At 43.5% G+C, this 16,712-nt stretch overlaps 1 protein-coding gene across 1 annotated transcript in view; it reads left to right on the forward strand.

Annotated features, from left to right (window-relative positions):
* Nucleotides 1–13,927: 13,927 nt before the first annotated feature.
* The window catches only part of LOC117411019 (tubulinyl-Tyr carboxypeptidase 2-like), a 30,011-nt gene continuing 27,226 nt past the window's right edge, over nucleotides 13,928–16,712 (forward strand). The window contains exon 1 of the mRNA XM_034018013.3: nucleotides 13,928–14,940. Within this exon, the coding sequence (XP_033873904.2) occupies nucleotides 14,617–14,940 (324 nt within the window). The 5' untranslated portion in view covers nucleotides 13,928–14,616. The remainder of the gene's footprint in view (nucleotides 14,941–16,712) is intronic.

Consider the following 16,712-nt stretch of genomic DNA (forward strand, 5'->3'; position numbering starts at 1 on the left):
CCACACAGGTTTAATACAGCACACTGTTTACCTCACGACTGCTAGGAAGCAGAGCACCTCTTCTGCCTCCTTCTCCACCACAGCCCCGAACAAACTGACTGCTCCCCTTTTATACCCTGCGCCTGGTTCTAATTTAATAATGATCTCCAGGTGTAGGGAATAATTAAGCAATAAAACAATTAAGCAAAATACAATTAAACTAAACAAATGTGCATTCCACACATGTTTTTCTTCAGGGAGGCTTTAACCCCCTTCCTGCTGTCTCACACATCCACCCCCCCCCCCCCTCCCCCCTCCCTTGTCTTTTCAAGACACCAGCCATTCGACGGCCACCTCCTCCCCTAAAACACAACCACCCACCCTTGAGTCTATCAATGTCTCTTCGCCCTCCTCCACAGGCAGACTTGAGGGTGGGCCGGTCCACGTTCCAGCCCCGCCAGGTAGGGACCGCGCACCTGCGACGAGGGACCCCACCGGTTTGTCAGGGGCGACCGGAGCGACAACTGGGGCACTGGAGGTTGCAGCAGCGGGCAGAGGTCTGCAGCTGGGGCCCGGTGCAGCGACATCCAATCACCCAGGGGGATCAAAGTAGTGACCAGGGGGAGCTCAAGCGACGTCTGGGAGCAGCGCAGCGACGTCTTGGTGCTTGGGAGGAGCGGAGCAGGGAACCAGGTGGAGAACTGTGACCAGTTCTGCAGACTCCTGGGCTCCAGGTCTAGCGAAAGGAGGTCCAAGCAAACCGGAAGGGTGTCCAGGAGCAAGGGGAGAGGGACCGGACGCAGCGGCGCCAGACTGGACCGCAGGGGTGGTGGTCGGGGCTGTGGTGGAGGCAGGCTCCTCACCTCCTCCCCCTCTAACGGGCCACAGCAGCTCCTCCCCCTCTGGCTCGGGCGGCGGCAGCTCCACCCCCTCTGGCTCTCAGGACGGCAGCTCCTCCCCCTCTGGCTCTCTCGGGACGGCAGCTCCAAAAGCTGCGGTTCTGGCAGCCCCAGCTCTTGTTTCAATCTCCAGTTGCTATCCCGCTGCCTGCGAGTCGCCTCTGCCGTGAACTTTTCCAAACTCCTTATCAGTTCCGCAATGTCCATTTCTGGGTCGTAGGGGCGCCCACACTTTCTGACACCAAATGTCACACGATTCGCACCAGCTCAGGTTCTAGCCCCTTTAAAAACTGACCCAACACACAGAAATTAGAGGTTCAGCGCTTATGCGCACTTTTAATTCACACAAAATAAAACAAACACAAAATAAACATCTAACTCCAATTTTGGAGCGCTGACTACACAGATTATTCCCTGACTAACTTGCAGGACGTCTAAGCCGTTTCCCCACCAAACAAAAACCACACAGGTTTAATACAGCACACTGTTTACCTCACGACTGCTAGGAAGCAGCACACCTCTTCTGCCTCCTTCTCCACCACAGCCCCAAACAAACTGACTGCTCCCCTTTTATACCCTGCACCTGGTTCTAATTTAATAATGATCTCCAGGTGCAGGGAATAATTAAGCAATAAAACAATTAAACAATAACAAATACAATTAAGCTAAACAAATGTGCATTCCGCACATGTTTTTCTTCAGGGAGGCTTTAACCCCCTCCCTTCTGTCTCACTATATATATATATATATATATATATATATATATATATATATATATATATATATATATATATATATATACTTTGTGTATATATATATATATATATATATACACACACACACAGAGATTGGACAAAACATTTAAAACACCTGCCACGACACTGTTGATTGGCTGTAATTTCACCATGGGCAGCCAGGACATCATTGATTCAACTGTTCTCTAGAATCATCCATTGAGTTTGCACTGTTCCTTATGAAACATAAGTTATTTTAACAAAGCATATTCTATCATAGTGATCAAAATTGACTTGTAACAGGGAGACGCAGCTTTTGTATATTACAGATTTGCATAACAAATGGATCAATCGCATAAGGAACAGCCCATTTACACTAACATGCTCCATTTTGCTGATGTTTTGTCCAACATCATTATATACATCGTGTATATGTATTATACACTGTACTAGGTTACAACTTCAGCATTTACCATATATAATGTCACTGACTATAACTTGAATGTAAGATTGATGTAATTAAATTATTACTGCAAAAGATTATAACTACAGTCAATAAATAACAGTTGATTTGTACAAATGCATACTTTTTATGGAAATTCAGGAACTTTTCTGAAGATACAGTAAAAATTGTTTGAACACTCAGTATTTATTATTATTTATTTATTTCTTAGCAGACGCCCTTATCCAGGGCGATTTACAGTCGTAAAAAAAAAAATACATTTCAAGGATCACAGTACAAGTAATAATACAATTAAGAGCAAGATAAATACATTGACTTTGGTTCTAGCAAGTACAAATATGACAAAATACGATTCAATAACGGAGCAGATAACAGTGTCAGTGATAGTTACATCAGGATATACTGTAATTAAATACAAAATACTATAGATTAAATAACACTTGACAGATTAAAGTACTCTAAAGGATTAAATGCAGTAAAAATAGGGGGCAGATAAGAGCAAGTAAAGCGCATTTAAGGAAGAGTGATAAGTGTCCAGGGGAAAAAAGAGGAGTTCTACAGGTGCTGTCTGAAGAGGTGAGTCTTGAGGAGGCGCCGGAAGGTGGTCAGGGACTGGGCAGTCCTGACATCTGTAGGAAGGTCATTCCACCACTGCGGGGCGAGGGTGGAGAAGGAGCAGGCTCTGGAGGCAGGGGAGCATAAAGGAGGTAGAGCCAGTCTTCTAGTGCAGGAGGAGCGGAGAGGTCGAGTGGGGGTGTAGGGAGAGATGAGGGTCAGGAGGTAGCTGGGTGCAGTCTGGTCAAGGCATCTATAGGCTAGTACAAGAGTCTTGAACTGGATGCGAGTGGTGATTGGGAGCCAGTGGAGTGAGCAGAGCAGTGGAGTTGCATGGGAGAAGCGAGGCAGAGAGAACACCAGGCGAGCAGCGGAGTTCTGGATGAGCTGGAGCGGACGGGTGGTGGATGCAGGGAGGCCAGCCAGGAGGGAGTTGCAGTAGTCTAGGCGGGAGAGTACCAGGGCCTGGACCAGGAGCTGGGTGGCATAGTTGGTGAGGAAGGGTCGAATTCTTCGTATGTTGCTCAGGAAGAATCGGCAGGTGCGTGCCAGAGTGGAGATGTGCTGGGAATAAGAGAGGCAGGGGTTCAGGGTGACTCTGAGGTTCTTCGCTGAGGAGGAGGGAGAGAGTGTGGTAGATTCCAGAGGAACAGAGCTAGAGAGATCAGAGGAGGGGGAGGAGGAGGAGGGAAAGAAAAGGAGGTCAGATTTAGAGAGGTTGAGTATAATGCTTAATATGGCTAACTATGGCTCACAAATCAGTGTCAACTTTGACCAAATATACTACTTAAAATGTTGTTTTCTGTTTATTTGCTGGATAATAAGCTCTGAGATTTCAACTTATTTTTTATGTTTTAGACTACTACTTGGAAAAATACCTGAGCTAGTAAGAAATGCAAGTGAGAAATGTACACAGGATAATCTGGATGTACTCTATCAGACAACGAAAACAAATTCAACCAAATTCGCTATTGCTGTTACTAAAATGCAGACGTGCCTAATAAATAAAACAGAAACCGTCAAAGTATGTATTGTGATTATTATTTACCGATATGTTTACCGGAAAACATTTGTACTTCTAAAAAATCCAGGAAGATTGTGATTCACTGATCAGTATTCAATTATACAACGAGTTGAAAACTGCAAAGTTCATGAGCAGAGCTCTCCTTTGACAGAATCGCCAGACGCATGCTTCACCTACCCTGATCAGAGTGGACTTCCGCTCAATTGAAATCACGCATGTGTACAGGTGGATGATAATTTTTTAAACTACACTGTACTAACCTTTGAGCTGCTAAACAAAATGTTAATAATTATGCACACTGGTTTAGAGATAATATATAATACCGTTTAAAGAAATAGTTTAAGATCATGATTTTCTGTTACTTTCATTTTTATTTTGGAGTCGTCCTGCATACCCCCCATGAAGTATGCCCAGTGGTACGCGTACCCCCGGTTGAAAACCCCTGCTCTATGATATTAAAATCTAGACATCTTAGTTTATTTACATGATGGGGTGTTAATCTTCCTCCCCCTTTGACACCACAACTATGTCACTCTGAAAGCCAAAACATTGTTCAAATGATAGCTTTTTGACATTTGTAAAGGAATATCTAACGCTTGGAATAGATTTTCATACATGAGAGTAGCTGTTATTTATTTCATGCTAATATTGGACTCAGCTTTCTCCAAGATAAAATTAGATAGTAGTGGTGACAACCAACAAAGACATAGCTTTGCTGTACTATATGAGCCTTCACTGCTTTTCCTCCACCAAGAAACGAAGATTTCCTATTGGCCCAGTGTTGATGGCTGAAGTGTCATGCTGACTCCAGGTATCAGCGTATTTGCAGCCTCCCTGGCGCATCAGCACACACAATGGCAGCGATGCTGGCTCCAGTTAACAACCAAAGTGCGACCTCCCTAGGGCCTCAGCATGGCAGCCGTCTGGGATGGGTTTGGTGGGGCACTTCGCAGGGGTCATCAGGTGGGCCCCTCATGTCGACTAGCCCACATCACCTTAGGAAGGCTTGACAGTTTACTTACCTTAGCCATCCATTCCTTTTCATTGATTTTAACTTCCAGTCACCTATCTTTTGAGGTCCCCAATTGACCTCTTTCCTCCTCAACCAGACCCAGTTGCTACTTCTCTCTGCTTCCTCAGATAGAGCCTTCACTATATGCTGCAATTCCTGTTCACTGACTCCAATATCTCTGAGAAGCCGGGTAATGGAGTGCGTGACAAATACCAGACAACCCACTCTACTGGAGAAATCCAGACTCTTCACTCCCGCTGTTCCACCCCAGCAGCTATTTCAGCATACTGGAGTTCCTTCCCCTCGTATGCCTCTTCCACGGAATCCTCCCATGGTACTGTTAGCTCCACCAGGAGAACAAGGCATGCTGAGACTGACCACAGGACAATGTTAGATCAAAGGGTAGTTAAAGCAATCTCGGGTGGGAAAATAAGGCACTGGCCAACATCTACCTACATTCTCCAATCTCTAGCAGCTTCCAATTGTCCCAGGTGACTCTTAGTTCTAATAACTTTTCTTGCTGGTTGCTCTCCTAGTCGGAGGAATGTTGTCAAGTGAAGCAACTCAGGTTCAGAGCCACCTTACATCCTGTAAGAATGTGCTTCATGGTAGCCAGTGATGAACACAAAGGACATGCAGGGTTCTGTCCTACCCACACTGTCAGGTTCTGTGGTCCTGATTAGGAAGTTGATCTTCATCTGTTCCATTGTTCATAGGTCTCACCAGCCAATCTTACACTGCTCCACATTTTCCCATCTCAGCCATGCTCCCTGCTTAGCCTGGGACACCGCCTTGACACATCCTCTCCCCTGCTTTTGCACTTCAGTAACTACCAGCTTCCTCCTTTCAGCTGGAGCTGCTTTATGCCTCTCGGGGGAGTCGAACTGAGACCAAGGCCTCCTCTTCCCTGTTGTACTTGCTCCATGATATCACTGATATGAAGGACAGACTTTGCATCTTCCACCACATCCTTTGCTGCCCACTTTCTCCCAGTTCTCACTAAGTGTGCTACCTCCCTGTCACAAAGATGGCCGGAGTGGGTGGCGTCAGACCAGAGCCAGAAAGTAAATAAACAAAACGAGAGGTAGAGTTTGGTGGAGCTGAGCGAATGCTTTCGCTCAGCATTTAATAAATAAACAGAACAGAAAATAAAAGGTTTTAAACACAAAAACAGGACACGAATGAAAATGTGTCTATATATACTGTTGTGCTGGGATTCAATTACTAATTAATTATTCACTTGAATCCCAGCACGTGAATGAATTACGTGCAACCCCGTGCTCACATATTACATTTAACCAGCACATGAAGTGATTTGTGCCCTCCTCGTGCTTAAATACAAATCTACATTTTTAAATACACGTGAAACACAGACCCGTTTATATCCTGTGTACCAATGACTATACACCAACATTAACACACGCAACATACAACACATAACACACAAAATACACACAGGGGCGGGCACTTCGTCACACTCCCTTATACACGTGTCACGCAATTACCATCAGTGTCCTTTGCAGGCGAAGTTCGCGACTGCCCAAACACACAAATACACCTTCACACACGCGCTTAAATACTGTTAAATACATATGCTTAATAAAGGTTGCAATAATGTCAACTTTATTGTGAAACCAGATTACATACGTCAGTGCTTGAATTACAGGTGGGCCAGGGACAGGCCCCATTCTTTTTTTTTTATTATTTGAAGGCACGGGTGGGGGGGGGGATGCTAGAAACCAGGGATACCAGAAATCTGTTTGCTCCGGGAAGATTTTCTGCCTTGCCAGATATTTCTTGTTTTTATATTTTTTGTGGGGAAAGTTTGGCAAAATAAACAAGACAGTTATTAACACCGCTGAATTAGCTTTACTTTTACAAACTGCAGCATGAATGGAAATGTGTGCAGCAAGAGACTGTACAAGTGAGCAGGAGTTTTAATTTCTCATGAAGAGTCCTGATTAGGAAGATTGGACCGGACCGTTTTTCTTCTTATATACTTAATTGTATATAATTAACAATTACAGTGACTGTCAACATCACAAACCAATGCTTGTTTCGTCATTCATTTTCGTGTTATACTTGGGTGAAGGCCGGTTGCTCGACTGAAAACCTGTTGCTAGGTTATCGCCCTATCAACACATTGTCAGCGTCCAATTGACCTGAGAAGTATTTTTGCAGAAATTGAGTCGTTTGAGGTGGATTTCTCGCATATAAGCATGTTTACGACATTGTCTTCTTAAAAGTAAAGCAGAAGTCAAAACTAACTGAAGCGCTTCATCTTCCATTTCTGTATTGTCATGAATATTATGAATATTGCTCCTGTGTTCATAATTAATCTAGAGCTGCTGCTGCATTTTTTAATGTGTGTAGGGGTGCTGTGTTAATGTGTTAAAATGTATGCTTGTTTTGAATAGTGTTCCTGTATTCATAATTACTGTTAGAGCTGCTGCTGTATGTATGTAGGGGTGCTTTGTTAATTTAGTTTGTCATCAGTTAGTTTAGTTTGTCTGTTATTATTATAGTTTATTAACATATCCTTGCCTATTGCTTTTCTCTTACTTATTCTGTTCATTTCATATGTTGATGCACGTGCATCATGAAATAAGTAATAAATACATTTGTATTTATTGATTCATATCGTGATTGGCCTTGTCATATTGTGTCCGGTGGTCAACTCTGTAAGAACACTTCACTTGCTTTCCAAGGGGTGTTCTCGGAGACAACTGTATTGACACATTTGTTTTCAAGAATATAATACACGCTACAGGGATGGAAATAAGACTCTCCTTGCATAGGACTTTGAAGACCCATTTCAGTTTTTACGAGACATTTTCTTTTTTCTGTTACATCAGTACAATGTGTACAGAGCCTGCAGCTCAGAAAACCTGAAATGGCTCAAACTGCAGTGCAATGAGTGTCTTATTTCAATGGTGCAGATTTATTCAGGCATTTCGTATTATAATGTACACATATTGCAATAATAAGCACTGTAATACATTGGGGTAAAAAATCAGATTACAAAAAAGATCAGATGGGGTTGTTATTTGTCTAGTAATGAACGCGTGTTGAGTCTATTGCTTTCCTCTGTAATATTGCAATGTAGCTCTCATTCTGTTATTTATTGACCGCATTCCAGAAAAAAAAAACAGTCATATATATTGTAGCATTTCAGGGGAAAGGACCAGACGACCGCAGCAAGATCTCATTCAGATGTTTATTCATTCAACGTCAGGACACCAAAACACAGCCCCGAGCTGCTCGCAGGCAGCACCTAAATAGAGATCCAAGCGGAACCGAACACAAATCACAGTGCAGCAAACACAGACCCCATCTACATACAGCTGCACTGTGCATGTGACACCCCAGGCAGTGCGCGAGCACTGCCTAGACACAAAACGCCCTTTACTCACAGATTCATGCAGGGTGACACGCAAATGGCGGGAAAAACAGGACAGCACACGCACACGCGCGCACACACACACGCACACGCACACACACTTAGCACAGATCACTACATAGCTCCCCCTCGAGTTCTCTTCTATTTCTTTGGTGCCCTCGTGGGATGGTGACTTCCTTTCCAAGTAAAGGGGCGCAATGCGCCAGCTGTCTCTTGAAGCGGGCCTCAACTCCGAGATATCCTCAGATGCCGGCTTGCCCCACCTCTCCAATTCGACATCTGCGCTTGTGGCGAGAGCTTCAGCCTTCCTTAACATTCCCTGGAAGGCAGCAGCTGAGCCATGCCGGTCCATCTTTAGGACACAGGCTGCGGCTCCGCGCCTTCAGCCTTTCCTTATGTTGCCCGACTTCCTTGAGGAAGTGTGCACCTCTTGGGAACATCCAGCCTCGGCGCCTAGTGTGTTGAAGCAAGCTGCTCACCTGGCTTCTTTGGAAGGCGCAGAGAAGCTGGGCATGGTGGGTTTTCCCCCTGTGGACTCCCCCATCGCAGCCTTAGTTAAGGCTCCGCCGGTAGGTGGCTTACCCAGAGACCCTGCTTGCCCTAATTAGTTACTAGTTACACACAGTGACCAGCTCTCTACTCCAGGTCTCCAGGTTCCAAGGGCAAGCCCTGGGCAGGAGCCTGGCCGGTATGATTGTGGCTCGCAGACAGCTCTGGCTGTCCCAGGCAAGGGTTCCTGATGCTGACAAATCAGTGCTCCTGGATGCGCCGATTTCACCAGAGCATACTTTCGGTCCAGCGGTGGAGGAGATACTTCAACGCTCCCACCGAGAACGTGAGGCGTCCAAGCAGGTGGCTGCAATGTTCCCTTCACACGCCCCGGCGCACAGGGTGCAGCAGGTGACACGAACGGTCCCAGTCCCCACCGTAGGCCACTGCAGCAGAGTGCCCCGCCTCAGCCTCAGCAGCTCCAGCAGGGCCCCTGAAGACTTGTGGCCTCAGACCCTCCGCTTCTCTCCACACCAGCTGCATACTGGTGTACTTGCACCTCAGACATCTGGGTGCTCGCCACCGTACACACCGGTTACGCTCTACAGTTCCGCATGGGATCTCCTCCTTTTCGAGGGCTCACAAATACATCTGTGACAGACCCTCTCCAGGCCTCGGTGCTACATCACGAAGTAGCCACCTTGCTCAGCAAGCAGGCTAACCGTCTCGTAGACCCCATCTTCCATGGGGAGGGGTTCTACTCGAGATACTTCCTAGTGCCCAAGAAGGATGACGGCTTCTGCCCCATCTTAAACCTAAAGCACCTCAATGGTTTTCTAAAGGAGAAGAGGTTAAAAATGCTGACCCACTGTCACATTCTCCAGTCGATCCAGACGGGTGACTGGTTTACCACAGTGGACTTAAGGGATTCGTACTTTCACGTTGCCATTCATCCAGCGCACATGAAATACCTCCGCTTTACCTTCCAGGGAAGCGTGTACGAATTTTCAGTGCTGCCATTCGGCCTCTCCCTAGCCCCCCGCACCTTTTCAAAGTACGTAGATGCCATCCTGGCTTCCCTGCGGCTGCAAGGGATCAGGGTGTTGAACTACCTAGACGACTGGTTGATCTGTTCCCAGTCGCGGGAGGGAGTAGTGGCCCATACGGCAATAGTGATGGAGCATCTGGCGAGGCTGGGACTCGCAAAGAGCAAACTGATACCGGTGCAGTGCGTAACATTTTTGGGTCTCCGGTTGGACTCCCTTGCAATGCGCTCTTACCTGTCACACGACAGAGTAGCAGCTATAGAAGATTGTCTCTCTCTGTTTCATCAGGGATCGAGAGTTCCCCTGGTGTGTTTTCAGAGGCTACTGGGTCTGATGGTCGCAGCTACATCAGCCATGGAGCTCGGCCTACTCTGTATGAGCACGCTCCAAGCATGGCTCAACGTCTTCCGGCTACATCCGAAACACGACAGATACCGTCGGCTGATGGTATCTTGTGCGTGTTCCATAGCCCTGCGTTGGTGGAGACAGCCCTCCCACCTCCGCGAAGGTGTGCATCTAGGAGTAGTGCTGAATCGTCAGGTGGTGACGACAGATGTCTCCAACATGGGTTGGGGTGCAGTCTGGGAGAGCAAAGGAGTCTGCGGGTCCTGGTCGAGCCCCTGGACGTCCCTGCACATAAATATGCTGGAACTACGGACAGTTCACCTCGCTCTCCAGCACTTTCTCCCGGAGCTCCACAGGAGACATGTGTTAGTCCGGATATACAACGCGTCGGTAGTGGTGTATGTCAACCACCAGGGTGGACTGAGGTCCCCGGGGTTGCATCGCATAGCCTAACGGCTATTGATTTGGGCCCAACAGAATCTGCTATCCCTCTGGGCAGTCCATCTCCCCAGAGTAGTGTCTCTGCGGACAAACCCTGTGTTCCTCTCCAAGGTGATATCAGTGTTCCACATGAACCAGCCTTTCCATCCACCTCCCTTTGCTACGGAGGCGGATAGGTGTTTGGATTCTCTCTGCCCATTGAGATGTTATGTTGAGCAGACCAGAGCTTTGCTTCATTCTGACCTGCTCTTTGTCTGTCATGGTACATGGACCCTGGGACAGGCTCCCTCCAAGCAGCGAATGTCGCACTGGATCGCGGACTGTCTCGACTGCGTATGATAATGCCAGCTTACCCCCTGCCTGGGCTGGTAGCTGTGCACTCTACCAGAGGGGTAGCCACTTCTTGGGTCCTCTTTAGAGGAGCCTCACTGTCTGAGATTTGTACTGCAGCTAGCTGGACTACACCACATACCTTTACCAGGTTCTACCACGTTAATGTGGTAGATCCCTCAGTGCCTTCATTGGGCACAAGAGTCCTTGAGGTTGCAGACTCCCATCACTGACCTTATCGGTTATGTGTGGTTGAAGTATCCCTCATTAGCTGTCCACTCATCTCCCTCGTGACGGCTTTGGTATACTTTCCCAAAAGTCTCATCAGTGGTCGTCTTCAAATTGAAAGGGAACGTTATGGATGTAACCCTGGTTCCCTGAAAGAGAAGACGACCACCGACCAGCGAGGTTGCTTCGGTCGCTTATGCGGCTTTGAGGCAAAAAGAGACCGAGCATTCTGCAAAGTGACTATTTGATCCCTCGGGAGGTGGGACCTGGGATGTCACTCCGTAGATGGGCCTATCTGCAGCTTTGATATAAAATGCTCAGAAATACCTACCAAAGGCAGGCAATATCCCAAAAGTATCGGCGGTGGTCGTCTTCTCTTTCAGGGAACCAGGCTTACAAACGTAACCTAACGTTTTCAGTACCCACATTTTATTTGTTTCAGGTATCTGGCATCAGATTCACAGCAATCACTCGCTTTCTCATTTAGCATCTCCAGATCAGAGGTTGGCTTGATTATTGAGGAATGTGGTCTGCTTTATAGGATGTATTGCAGCCCCAGGTTGTACAAGTTCCCAAGCTGTGCAGATGGAGACAGATAGCATCTCTCTTTGAAGAAGTTTTGAACTTTCCACTGTCTTGGAGCCCTAGATGGGAAGCATGTCATTATGCAGGCACCTGGTAATGCCGGTTGGATACCAATGTGGAATTTTCTTCTGAAGAAAGTGGATCAGATCATCTCCTTCAGCCCCTTCAGGAAGCCCCACCATTCTAACGTTACAACAACGTTTTCTGTCCTCAAGATCTGCCGTTTGATCTTGCATAGCATCAATAGGAGCGTTGCATTGATTAGTCTCGTCTTTCTGTTTGTGAAGATGAGCTCTGGTAATAGCCTGCCTGGCACTTAGCTGTTTCATAGAGGAAGCAATATCAAAAACCTCCTGTTTCTAAGAGCCATGTCATTCAGGTTGCTAATTCTGATTTTCATGTTTGCAATTTTTAATTCATCAGAGTAAAAATGTGTAAATGGACATCTGTTTTCAAATTCAACATTCAGCTTTATTTTCATTCCAAAGTTGAATTAATAGAGGGCAGTTCAGACAGTGTAACACACATAAAGAAAACCTGTACTTCCACAGCCTAAGCTGTTATAGCTTCAACACTTTTCCATTAGTTGTGTTTGTTAATGATATACTCCTGCTATAAATTAATATTAATTTCAATGCAAAAGACTCCCTTAATTAACTTAAATACAAACACTGTCATATTTCTCACTTCTCTGAATGTAACACACATAACACAACATTAAGAACTCTGGACATGTCCAAATCACTCCTTATGAATTAAAAAAAAAATGGAATGAAGAAAATCTTCCTTTAGGATGCATTTTGTTATATCGGCTGCTATAAAAATAAAAAACGTTTTCATCCTACAATTCAGGAGAGTGTGCTCCAAACTAACACACAGAACGCGGAAGGGGCATTTTTCAAAACAGCACATGCAAGGCTTACATAGCGAAAGGCTGTGCATGACAGCAGAGATATATTAAATGATTTAATTAACTATAACCGTCCTGAGGCCAAAACATAAATGAAAATGTATATCCTTGCTGACAAGTACCTAGTCTTTTGTATCATAAAATATAAATAGTGTTAATATGCTTTTGACCAACACCAGAACATTCTAGAAATTATACAAATATGTCCCTAGTTCAAAGATATACTAATTAAATAACATCATAAGAATGGTTTTACTTCTTGTGAATTCAAGTTATTATGGCCCAAACAAAAGAGTGTCATGACACTAAAATAACACCAGAGGTCCTCATTCCTAAATAAATGATTTATGTGTGCCAGCCGTCTGTTCTTCTAAATGCATTGCACTTGTTTTAGAGGCACATCACTTTATACTGTATTTTCAATATATATATATATATATAGAGAGAGATATTTAAAAAGAAAATCTGAGTTTTGTTTGTAAGTGTTCTTTTTAAATTGCTGCATCTTTCAAGTTTCCTCTACCTCTGTATGATGTTTACAGTCATTCGGAGAGGTTCTGAGTTCTGTTGCTCCAATACTGAATTTCAGTGTTATTTTCTGTACCAGAATCTACATGACAGTAACTGATAGCCCCTAGAACCCTAGTTGCCAGCTCCTTTCGAGTACTTTCTGAATCCAGATAAATCACATGCTGCAATATATAGCTTCAGCATCCATCAACCACTTTGCAAGCAATAGCATAATCAGCCTGGTTATGTTTTTGTAAAGCGCCGTTTGTTCCCTTATAAAATACACTGCAGCATTCATAACTTGCATAATAATGTAGTATTTTGTTTTTCAACTCAAATGTCTAAATGTAATATTCAAGAAGATTGGCTGCTGACCAACAGGTGTGAATTATTTTCAGTCCTGCCTGGGTGCTAAGAAAAATAAATTTCACACACAATTTCCCTCCTTTCTCCTGTAATATCGCGGCAAATACTTGTTACCCTGTGTCTTTGTTATTGTTCGGTTTAATGAGATTGAACATAGGCAACAGTAATAACAGGTATGTAGATAACAATAATAACATGAATGTAGGCAACAATAACATCACAAAAATGTGAACATTAATGTCACACGACAAATTGCTAAATAACTGCACACTTTTAGAATCTGTAAAATGCTATTTGAAACCTAAAGAATGCACATTTTGAAAATATTATAAATAATATGGCCTACCACCCAGTCCACTCATTTGCTACATTCAATTGGGAAAACAGAAACTAGCATAACAAGAGTCTTTGAACTTCGAAAAAGGTAATCTAGGGGGGGGGGTTTAATTACGTCATTGAAAGATACTCACTCAACTTGTCTGTCCAAACAAAACCGACCAGGTTTCTCTACCCCCGCCTGATTCCAAGACAACCACCAATCAGAGCTGGAAAAACGTTCCTTATTATGGATGGCTCCAATGAAATCAAAGGTATACCTCCTCCCTTTGTTGAAACAGCCAATAGGATGAATCGGAACGTTGATGGCTGCTGGGTTACAGTGTAACAGAATAACATTCCTGGTTTAACGACTGTATCTGTAGTAAAACAGCAAATATCTTGAGATATCAACAACCGAAAACCTCAAATTGCTTTCGATATGAAGAGAACATCGTTACATTTATAAGAATTGCAACAAAGGTTCTGCCAAGCAGATGCTGCATTGTAGAATACATGCGTGGGATTTAAACAAAACTGGACACTGCAGATTTGCAAGAATTCTTTTGAATGAATCGCTTGCTGCACAAGCTTGGAATACAACAGGATAAACAGTATTCAGATGAACGGATTCAATAACCCATACATTAAAAGCAAAACATGCTGCATTTATGGTAGTAGTATTTCTTAAGAGACATTTTATATATTTTTAAACGCTTTATATATTTTTAAGTATTAGGGGGGAAATGCACATTTTTTTTCGTGTAAGGCATCGCTGTTAATGAATCTGTATCTGTAGTTTTTTTTTTTTTTTTTTTAAATGGACACGATTTTTAGCTAGCTAGTTTATTACTTCTGTTTATTGAATGCATCTACATACATAAATAATAAATATATAAATACTAACATGAATACATCCTCATAAATTCATATTAGAATATTAACGCGTTTCTTAGTGTTGCTAGACAACTAACCATAGTCTGAAATGACTGGGTCCAGTTCGAATAGCACCTGCACAGCAGCTGCGAAAGTGAACAAACACTCTAGATCGAAAAGCACCAACAACTATCGTAGTAGTCGCGGCATTACCGGTGCAGAATCCGCTGCGAGCGGTTCTACAAACAATGCGAGCAGATCTTCGGGAGGAGGAAAAGAAGATAAAGATGGAGGAGTGCTGTTTTATGTGAACAAAAGTGGCTTTCCAATAGACAGTCAGACCTGGGAGAGGATGTGGACTCATGTGGCCAAAATTCATCCTGAAGGGAAAGAGATGGTGGATAGATTACGAATTGCTGCAAACCTACCTAAAGTAAGCAAACTTAAAGGCTTTATTCAATACGGTATAATAAACCAGTCGTACTAAACCCCGTACAACAATAATATAGTACTCTTTTTGAATGGTACTGTAGCATTTTTGCATACATACATGGGAAGCATGATCTGTCTTGTTCAACAATGTGCAAGCTTACTGTATGCTCTGTATTGTATTTAGCTACATTTGTATTAATATAGATATATAGTGGGACAAAAGTCAGTTTGTTTACATATTGTGGCATAGACAACGTCAGAATATGGAGTTTCACATTCTTAAAGCCTTCTGTTCACAAAGTCACTTTAATTCATTAATACCTGGATTTGAGTCAATGCACATGTAAGAGAATGAATGTGTTTTATTTGGGTGGCTGAATAAAATGCACTTTCAACTCTTAATGCACCTTTTATCAAATCTACAGTATGTGACTACTTTTAATAATTAATTTAATGAAAATGATCTTGTTTTTTCTCTGTAAATTGTTATAGCCCTGCTCTAGTACGTTTGCTGACACACTTCATCCCTTTTCTGGCAAGCTCTCTGTCCATTTAAAGAATCAAACAGCCATTCCAATGATCCAAAGTTTTATTTTCCTTTCTTTTATACATGGCTGGCAAACTGTGTTTCTCAACACGCAGTTACAGGAACAGGAACTCTGCTTGACAAGACTAGTACATAGATTAATTATTCCCACAGATTTCAATAACAATTTCTTTGACTTGTGATTCATTCTGGTGTTTGTGAAAGTCACTGAAGTGGCAGCACAGTTCCTCTACTTATTCACAGAGCAGGAATATCTGAAGCAGATGTGATTTCTGCATCCCTCCATGCTTGCTAAGCATGCCTAAAGCCTTGGGGGGACCACCCTTATCAGTCACCATGCCCACACATCATACCCAGTACCAATTGTGTTGAATTGAGGGCTGGCTGTGTGATGTGGGCTGTTACTGAGGGACAGATGGAAACCACAAAACTAATTTTCACTTAAATAATTAAATAATGCCCTAGATGGCTGTCTGCTGTTTTGACTGTAAATTCTGTAAGAAGCAGAAGCTTGGGAAGATAAACAAAACTTGTAACTTGTAATCGATGGGTTTTGTTATATTGGTACTGTTATAGGATGAACCTTCGGGCATAGCCCCTACACTGCAGTGCATGCCTGATGACATCATATCAACCACCCCTTGTGTGAGGACATTTCCCCTCAGAAGTATTTAAATCAACTACAAAAAACCATACCAAAGCCATAGGGTTAGAATTGGCTAGTGTAAACGGGGTACAAGAGTTTCATAAACAGATGCTTTGTTTTGTGAACCAACTGTGTTTCAGAACTCTAGTAATCCAATAGCAGTAGGTGGAGTTGCATGTTGATGTGCTACTGTAGTTCAGTTTGGTGTGGAATTGTATCATACTTTATCTTAGACTCCTATAACCTGCATGTAACTTAATAGGATTAAGGTGCTGTTTAGTAGACATGAATTTTGATTATGTTAATTACTGTTAATTAAATACTTATTAGTAATTTCTTCTTTAAATACAAAATTCCCTTAGTGACCACAGTATATTTATTTAATTTTAAGGAAATTCAATTAACATGAATTTGTCTAATTATGTTTTTCTTTTGAGAACCATGCTTGAGTTTGCGAAAACAGTGAGGCTTGCAGTTAAAAAGGAAATGAATGGCTGGAAAAACAACATCAATTGATATGCACCCACAGCGTACTTCTTCAGAATCGTACATAAGTTGTGCTTTTGAATAATTTACAATA

Source organism: Acipenser ruthenus, chromosome 6 (assembly GCF_902713425.1).
Source record: "Acipenser ruthenus chromosome 6, fAciRut3.2 maternal haplotype, whole genome shotgun sequence".
In the NCBI taxonomy this organism is placed as follows: Eukaryota; Metazoa; Chordata; class Actinopteri; order Acipenseriformes; family Acipenseridae; genus Acipenser; species Acipenser ruthenus.